Source organism: Cyprinodon variegatus, unplaced genomic scaffold (assembly GCF_000732505.1).
Source record: "Cyprinodon variegatus isolate N-32 unplaced genomic scaffold, C_variegatus-1.0 Scaffold902, whole genome shotgun sequence".
NCBI classification, from domain to species: domain Eukaryota; kingdom Metazoa; phylum Chordata; class Actinopteri; order Cyprinodontiformes; family Cyprinodontidae; genus Cyprinodon; species Cyprinodon variegatus.
Genome location: NW_015151355.1, coordinates 291,397 through 300,738, shown reverse-complemented (window position 1 = coordinate 300,738; position 9,342 = coordinate 291,397). Strand labels below are relative to the sequence as shown.

General features: G+C 42.2%; 1 protein-coding gene across 1 annotated transcript in view; it reads left to right on the top strand.

The window, feature by feature from the left end:
• LOC107099740 (dimethylaniline monooxygenase [N-oxide-forming] 5-like) overlaps positions 1-9,342 on the top strand; it is a 13,955-nt gene that overhangs the window by 2,179 nt on the left and 2,434 nt on the right. The window contains exons 3-11 of the mRNA XM_015397984.1: positions 240-302; positions 705-811; positions 1,273-1,438; positions 4,529-4,671; positions 4,752-4,948; positions 5,665-5,800; positions 5,884-6,103; positions 6,218-6,290; positions 6,393-6,663. Coding sequence (XP_015253470.1) covers positions 240-302; positions 705-811; positions 1,273-1,438; positions 4,529-4,671; positions 4,752-4,948; positions 5,665-5,800; positions 5,884-6,103; positions 6,218-6,290; positions 6,393-6,663 — 1,376 coding nt within the window. The remainder of the gene's footprint in view (positions 1-239; positions 303-704; positions 812-1,272; positions 1,439-4,528; positions 4,672-4,751; positions 4,949-5,664; positions 5,801-5,883; positions 6,104-6,217; positions 6,291-6,392; positions 6,664-9,342) is intronic.

The window sequence follows — 9,342 nt, the reverse complement described above, 5'->3', positions numbered from 1 at the left end:
CCATCACATTCAGAAAGTTATGCTTGATTATTATTGCTGTAGTTCGGTGCTATTATTTAAAATGCCATTATTTAAAGTGTCGCGTGGAGAAGATTTCAATTGTTGTTTATAGTTGAAGAAGAAGCTGTTCTTCTTCTGTTTCCGGAGGGGCATTACCGCCAACTACTGGAATGGAGTGTGAATCGCGATGTGCAGCCAGACGGAGATGACGCGTTCTGCTCATGCGCTCTTGTTCTCAGAGAACCGAGCCAGGGAAAAACCCGAGCCGAGCCCACGTCTGGACCTGGTCTGCAGTCAGCTCGGTTTGGTTGTGTCTAGCTCGGTTCAGTTCAGTTTGCTTTCCATTTACACACCATAAGTTATCTCAGTCACTGAGCTCGGACCGGTCTCAGCACGGTTTTTCCAGGGTAGTGTAAATGGGGTAATTGGTTGGGCTAAAAATGGCATATTTTCTGTTCTACGAGCCCAAATGCAGCCTGGTTAAAAGCCCTAGAATAAAACGACAGGTTTTCTTCCTTTTATGGTTTGATCATGAGTATTTAGATGAGCTGTGCTCTGATTGGTTGGTTTACAACGAGCCAAGCTGCTGAGCAAAGACGCATCATAGCAACAAGCACTCACTCACTGAAACATCAAATTGTTGATATGGTAGGGGGACCAGACGGCCTCTTTTTCCTGGACATGTCCTACTTTTCATACCTAAGAAAATGTCCAGGAGAAATTTAATTTGGTCGACTACAGTGCAGCAGAACCGAGCCGTCAGCTCCGGGGCTCCGGGAACCCGAGCCAGACGGGGGCAGGGAGCCAGCAGGTGACGGAGCGACCGAACCCGACCCAGTGACGATAGCCTGCTTCCCCTCGCCTGCCTTACTGGCCCCCAGCCCCCCCTCCTCCAGCTGAGGACGGCCAGCTCATGGCTCTCTCTGCTGAGGTCTGATCCAGTTAGCTTCCCAGTCGACACTAAAGCTGTATGTAAATTTCAGGGCGTGACAAAAGTACAGACCAGAACCAAACAAGGCAACATCCCCGAGTTTACATCAACTCTGTGCTTCATTTGGATTCACCCGGTTTATGGTGGGAGTTTAGAATTGTGAGGTTTGCAGAGAAAGGAGGTGTTGATGGGGTTTGAGCTTCTCTGTACGTCCATTTCACCCACTGACCCACCCACGAACTATCGTTATTCATCTATGATAATGGAAACTCGATATTTGCATTCTATGACCTCTTAAAATACACAATGTAACCTTTCCTTGATCATTCTTTATACCTCAGACGTCAGTGAAGAAAGTCACAAAGAGACCAGACTTTCCTCGCACCGGTCAGTGGGAGGTGGTGACGGAGAACAAAGACGGATTAGAGGAGAGGCATGTGTTTGATGCAGTTATCTGCTGCTCCGGTCATTTCAACTACCCTAACCTGCCTCTCAAAGACTTCCCAGGTAATACATACATGCTAAAATACTGGATGCCGCACTGTACACTTCATTCTTCAAGTGTTTATAATTTAGTTTTAGTATTAAAGTGTTTACAAATAAAAACTCAGAATGCATGAAAATTCCACTGGTAAAATGTTTACCACTATAGACATGTTAGACATCGTTTGAAAGCTTAGATTCTCCACAATTCAGCCACCTAGTTCATTTTATGGACACAGCGAGCACCAAAGCACCATTAACACAGATCTAGCAACATGTCAAAATGTAAACATGACAAAGCAGCCACAGCAAGCATGTCTTTATTACTGCTGTTCAAAAAAGACTGATTATTTTCAAAAATAAAGAACGACTTTGAGTCAAGTTTGAACTGATGCAGCTTGGGCTGCGTTATACTCACCCGATTTTCATGTATATATATTCAGAAACTAGATGGTATTAGCTGTCAAATAACGGATCACACATGTAATTTGGGCTTAAAGTTCCTCAGTTATTTGCTTTTCCATTTGGGTATGCTAAATAAGCAAGAATTTCCCAAAATGAGGTGGATGTTAAGAGGTTAACACCAGCACAAAGCAGTACATGTGAGAAAGAAACAAAAATTAGATTTTTTTTCAAAAAAAAATCTAAAAGAAGAAATATATGAATATGTGTTAAATCAGCATGTCCACAGAAACAAAATATCTGTTTATTGCCTCTTTATAATGTAATTATGTTTATAGGAGCTGTTCTGTGAAGGACTGAGGTTTGTAAAACAAACAGCATCACGAAGAGTAAGAAACAGAGTTTAAAATGAAGTTAGAGCGCTGATGATCCAAACTGACTGACTGTCAAGGAGAGGGTTCATCTAAGAAAGAGGCTTGAGTTAATTCTTCTTTGCATATCATCATCACAGTAAGGCATGTATGGAGTCACAAAGGGGTCAAAATGTTGGTAAACTTATACATCTTAGTTGAAACAGAAAAAAATAAAACTAGAAACAGAAAAAATATAAGTTGACATTGAATGTCGAATTTTTATCTTATAATCTGAGAAACTAAAAAAGCAAACATAAAAATATAAGAATTGGATCTAAATTCTTCCCCTCTGTCATCTGAATCTGATCCACATGCAGAAAAACCACCCAGAGAACATGGAGAAAAGGTTAACAGGTTTATTGAGGTAGCGTACAGGTGTTGGATCTGGTACTCTGAGCTGTGGAACCGGAACCGGAAGTGAGAAAGGAAGTTCAGAGGTCAGTTCAGGGACTGTAGGAATCTTGGATGTTGTTAGATAATGCTGGATTGGGACTCACGTTTGAGGGGGGCCTTGTCAGCCCTTCACTCCAGTCTGTGTGGGGGAATCCAGAGAATAGTGCACACGTTGGAGGACAGACAGGTAGACAAGCGTTGGACCCGGAGGAGTAATGGAGCGGACTGTCACTCGGATTTCCGATTGGACCTTGAACAGATCATGTGGAGGTTTTCCCCTGCTCAGTATGAACTCGGTATTTCCTTTCAGGGGGAGAAGGTCCAGGTATCCAGTAAAACAGGAAGTCTTCCTGCTGGGGTAACAAAGACAAAAGAACATAAATCTCAGAGAAACAACGCTAGGTTAGATTTTGCTAATCTCAGCTTGGCTACAGTACCCAAAACTGGCAAACACTCTGGCGTCAAGGTAGTGACAGCCCACTGCTCAAATACTCCTCCAGCTAATGATCCAATGAGCCACAGGTGTGCAGGAGACACACCTCCTGGTGGTGGAGAAAAGGAAACACACAGACCACACAAACTGGATTCCTAACACCCTCAGCTTGCAGTTTTAGATCTTATATATTAATTGTATAAACCGCAAAACTTCCCCACAACAGTAAGTAACCATCCGATTGGGGTCAAAATCTGAAGGAGAAAAAAACAGATTTGAAAGTTTAAAAAAAATCCGGAAACTGAAAAAGGAATTTGAAACTAAAAAAAAGGAAATAGAAAATGAAATCGAAAGGGATTTGAATCTTAAAATAAGAAATCTAAAACTGCATAAAAAAGAAATAAAAAAAGAAAAAGTGTAATTAAGAAACTAAACTGAATTCTGAGTTTTTTCAAGCTGAGGGGAAGAATTTAGATTAAATTCTTATTATTTTATGTTTGCTTTATTAGTTTCTCAGTTTTTATAAGTTTAAAGTTGGACATTCAACATCAACATATATTTTATCTGTTTCAACTTTTACTCTTTCAGGTTTAACTAATATTTATAAGTTTACAAACATTTTGACCCCTCTCTGACTCCATAGGCACGGTAGTGGCAGCATCATTCCTCAGAGGAGATTTACTTTAGCAGGGACGGGAAAGCTGGTAAGAGTTGACAGAAAGATGACTGGAACAACATGCAGGGAAAACCTGGAAGAAAAGGATTTAGAGAGGCTGCAAAAGATTTAAGAAGGGAGTGAGGGTTCACCTTCCAGCAGGAAATCAACTCTAAATATCCAAAGCTATGATGGAGTCCTTTAGATTTAAAGTCCGTCCTCGGGGGCCGCTGTCCTGCAGGTTTTAGAGCTTTCCTGCTCTACAATTAACAGGCTTTTGCTGAACTGCAATCATCCCAATCAGCTGTGCTGAAACAGGGAAAGCTCTAAAACCTGCTGGACAGCGGCCCTCGAGGGACGGACTTTGGGCCCGCCTGATGTAGACATATTCATGTGTTAGAATAGCCCTGGAAAAGTCCTAGATATCAGAAAGCTGATGCTCGCAGATGCTCAACCTGACTGACCCTGTGCTACATTACAAAATTATTAGAAAATATTTCAGACCAAACAAAAAGAGCTGGCACAATCCTGCCCTACAAAGTATCTCCTCAATGAAACCCAATGGAAAAGCACGTCATAGTTTTTGAAAACCATTTGTCATTTTTCTTCACTTAATGATTTTTTAGGAGGCTTTTTCTGTTTTTTACTGTACTTTGACATAAAATCCCCTTAAATGACATCAGAGTTAAAGGCTGTAACAATGACGATTGCAATAATGCAAAGAAAGATTGTTATTTGCAAAATTAAACCAAAAAAGGGACTTGGCAATTTGAAAAGGATCTCTCATACATTTGATTATTTTTTCCAAAATGTTCCAGGAATTGAGACGTTTGAAGGGAAATACTCCCACAGCTGGGATTACAAGGGACCTGAGGATATGCACGGGAAGAGAGTGGTGGTCATCGGCATCGGTAACTCAGGAGGGGACATTGCTGTGGAGAGCAGCAGAGTTGCAGAGCAGGTTAGGAAGATGATTATTTCCAACTGTTGCCACATTGTCAGACTCCCTATAAACCTCGTTGTCTTGCATCCGTCCTGCAGGTGTACCTGAGCACTCGCAGTGGTGCCTGGGTCATCCGCCAGGTTTCTGATGACGGCTTACCCGTCGACAGGTTCAACACGCGCTTCGTCCATGTCTTGTTCAAGGTGCTGCCAATGTGCTTGCTCAACTGGTTGGGTGAGAAGAAGCTCAATGCCATGTACGATCATGCAGTGTATGGCCTCAAACCCAAACACAGGTAGGACTCTTCAATATAGCGAGGCCGATTGTTTATTTTCTTTTACAGTATTTTTTCTTTAGCGAAACTAAATTGTTCTTCATTAGTCGTGCAGCGATTGATCCCTCAGCTGAGATTTGCTTCATTTATTTTTTTGATTGATCATGAGATACTTATCCGCCAATCTTTTCTACCTCCACAAAGGTCTGAAAAAGACCGCTGTCAATCCTCTAGATCAGGCATCCCCAAAGCCCAAAGTCGGTTCTCGAGGGACGCTGTCCTGCAGGTTTTAGAGTTTTTATGATGGTTGCAGTTGAGCAAAAGCCGGACGCTCCGGAGGGGCTTTACCGTATTAACAGGAGAAGAGGCGCAAGTAAAGTTAGACACTGTCGTCAGACATCATGCAGTAATTTATAAATGTTTTAAATCAGGTTGGGTCTGGATTAGCCATTAGGTGGTTTGGATCTGGGCCGCGGTCCACAAATCCGTGACCTCTGGGCTAGAAGGAAGGAAGGGGAAAGGAAACACAAATGGGCCACAGAGAGTAACTCAAGAACAAAACACTGCTAAAAAAACAACTACAAATAAAAACAAACTTAAAGAGAGGGCAGAACGCTGACATATTGTGCTTCTGTAAATGTCAGAAGCTTTGTGGATGTAAAAACATCTTTAACTGCTTCCTGTTTGCTTTAATTTCAAGGATTTTAAATCTGATGTCCTCCTTCTTGTTTCTAAAGGCTCTTCAGCCAGATTCCAGTGATCAACGATGACCTCCCCTTTAGGATTTTATCTGGGTCGGTCCTCGTCAAGCCAAACGTGAAAGAGATCCGTGGGTCCACTGTGGTCTTCAATGATGGCAGCACTGCGGAAAATGTTGGAGGACAAACCTGATGTGTCAGACGCTGTTGCCTCCTGAAGGAAAAACCTCCCAACTGAAGTTTTCTTTCCTCTTCTAGGTGGATTTGATTGTGTTCGCCACAGGATACAACTATGATTTCCCCTACCTGCCAAATGACGTAATGTACAAGTCGGGGCACCGTGTGGGTCTGTACAAGCATGTTATCCCCCCGGTCCTTGAGCATCCCACCCTGGCTATCGTGGGCTTTATCCATTCTGACGGAGCCATCATGCCACAAGCTGAGATGCAAGCCCGCTTCGTCTCTCGCGTCTTCAAAGGTGAGGCTCCATCAAACAGACACTGCTGCAGTACATCTTTTGTTTTAAAAATTAGCTTCTTCTAGCAGATAGAAGTGGTTGTTTAAGGTCGGCTTTCTGTTTTTGGGCCTTCAGGACATAAGAAGCTTCCCTCCTGTCAGGCCATGATCAAGGCTGTGGAGAAGGACACCAAGAATATTGAGAAAAAGTAGGAACACTGTTTATCACTTTTAACCTCTTTTAACTTAATGTCTGAGAGCAAAGCTTTTAGTTTCTTTAGTTTTAAAGTTCACATTTTTTCCCCCCTCAGCTACGTTGTGTCGAGGCTGACGCCCCTGCAGGTGGACTTTGTTGAGTACATGGACGACTTAGCAAAGGATATCGGAGTGCGCCCCAGTCTCCTCTGGCTCTTCTTCACCGACTTCCCGCTGTTCAAGCGGGTTTTCTGGGGACCCGTCACTGCTTACCAGTACCGACTGATGGGGCCAGGAAAATGGGACGGGGCCCGCAAGGCCATCTTCACCCAGTTCGATCGCTTGTACCAGCCTCTAAGAACCAGACAGGTCGGAATGACCCTTGAAGTTTACAAACATCCGCATTTAATTCTAACAGTTTTGTCTTTAGAGGATTTTTTTTTAACTTTTAAGTTTTTTCAGCTTGGAATAAAACTTCAGTAGAACTTATTAAATATAAGAACAAAACCAACTGAATATAAATTCAAGCTTAAATATCAGCTTTAACTAACATTTGGGTAAACTTCCCTTTAAAAGTTCTCTTTGAACCTCAGTCGGCCTCAGATGGCCGCTTCTTTGTTTCTTCCTGTTCAAAGGAAGTTTTTCCTCTCCACTGTCGCTACAAGCATGCTTAGTGTGAGGGATTGCTGAAGATTCAATGAGTAGATGCAATCAACTGGTTTTCTTTGGATAGAAATCAATCTGACTGAATGATCAGGTGAACTGTAAAGTGCCTTGAGATGACATGTGTTGTGAATTGGTTCTATAGAAATAAACTGAATAGAATTTAGTGTCATGATTTTCTTAAGGGATCTGACCCACATGCAGTAAACCACTCAGAGAAACAGGGTAAAAGTTTGAACAGGTTTATTGATGAAACCAGCGGGGTTGGATTTACAAAACTCAGTGTGCTGGTGAACCGGAACTGGAAGAGGGAAAGGAAGTATAAGTGGTTAGTTCAGGATCCGTGGGAACTTTGAACGATGACTTGGAGAGACAGAGAAAACGGGACTCACGTTAGTGGAGAAAAACTTTCCTCCCAGAATCCAGTCAGTGTGGGTTTTTTTTTTTTCCCAGAGGTTGATACTGGTTGGAGGGCGGACAGGTATAGACTAAGTTGGACCCAGAGGAGCAACTGAGCGGACTGTCACTTGGGAATCCAGGAGGACTTGAATGGAGCTTGTGTGGGTTAATCCCCTGCTCAGTGTGAGACTCAAACAATCCTTCCAGGGGGAGAAGGCCAAACATCCAGCTTGCAGGAAGGCTTCCTGCCAAAAATGGCAAAGACAAAAATAGGTTAGGCTCAGCGAAAAACAAAGACAAGTTAGACTCAGCAAAACTCAGCTTGGCTAGAGTACCCAAAACTGGCAAAGACTGGCGCCGAGGTAGTGACAGTCCACCGCTCAAATATTCCTCAGTAATAAGTCAACCAGCCACAGGTGTGTGAGAGGACCAACAAGGACAGGGCACCACCTGGTGGTGGAGGGAGAGAAGACACCAAAAAACACAACCCACACAAACTGGATTCCTAACATTTAGAAATACACAGAAATAATAAACTTTTAATGGCCATTGTCAAACTTCCTTTATATTTACCTATTTCTACTTGGATGAATTTGTAGATTTGTTATCAGAACTTTTTTTAAATTGTAACCTATAATGAAAAAACGACTGGGTTTAGTTTTATGAATGACAGGATGGACATGGAGGGTTACTGCGAAGAGTTTTGATGTTTTTATTCAGTTTTTGCTGCTGCAGGTTAAACATTTTACACTGAATGAATGAAAATTTAGTGTGAAAATCAACATTCTTTATATTAGTTTAGGAGCCATTATCACTTTCTCTATGATGCAATTTCAAGTTTAGTGTCACTAATGTCACAACTGGTGGATCAGACACACAACCATCGGACAGTTTGACGCAGCCAGTTGTAGCTCATGTTTTGGTGTTTTATCGCTTTTAAAACATTCTGATTGATCTGGAAAGTCTTCTAAGTTTCCACTGAATGTTTTTTACTGGTGCACCCGCTGTGACGCTACGGGCTTCTATTCTATTTGCCTCATAAAAATACCCTGCGGCGTAGAGCCAATTTTAAAATGATTTTATGCGCTTTTCATCCGTTCGTGTTAGAGAAATGTTATATTAAGGAATTAGCTGCCTCCTGTTTTTTTTATACGATTTCATAGAGATGCACTGATCCGAGACTTGGGTCGGATATCAGCACCAATATTGAATAATTGGCTGGATCGGATATTGGATGAACGCCGCCTATCCAGCATTCCGGTCCGGTCATTTCTATTTTTATTGATATCATAGACAAAAATTCAGTTAGAGCGATGGCTGTGTCTGAGCGTTCGTCCTAATCACTATAGGGCACTATAAACACTATATAGAGCACTATATAATGATTACGCCAATTTAAATGAGTTTCCGAATGTCTACTGGATGAAAAATTAGTGGACTTGAAATTTCCCACAACGCGCCTTGAAAAGTAGTGATCATCCATGGTCACTGTACAAGCAGATATATCCCAGATTGCTTTGTTAGAGCTCTTCTCGCAAAGCATCATGGGATTTGTTGTGACAGCAACAAATAACAAAGATGGCGCAGGCACTGTACGGGGAGGCGGAGTTACGTGACCGTAGAGGAGTGAAAAGTAGTGATCATCTGTCCGAACGGTCAGTTAACTGAATTCACTATAAAGTCCCTGCTCCATGTAGTAATGGAGGGGTTTAGGGATTAGGGCGGACGTTTGGAAACGGCCTAATTCTATGATTGCAACACTGATTACATCATCATGCAGAGCACACACACCAGCTAGTTATAATTTAAATCTGTGTTCATTTGTTAATTTTCTCTAACATTGTTCCTGTCTTTGCTCGCATGGTATGGAGAGCCATTTCAGCCTAAATTAAATAAATAAATAAATGGGTGAAATAAATAAAAAATGAGTAAAACCGATACAGAACGTGCTGCACCCTCTGTGTTCGCCATTTCTAGACTGCTTTTCGGAGGGAAAGTCCACAG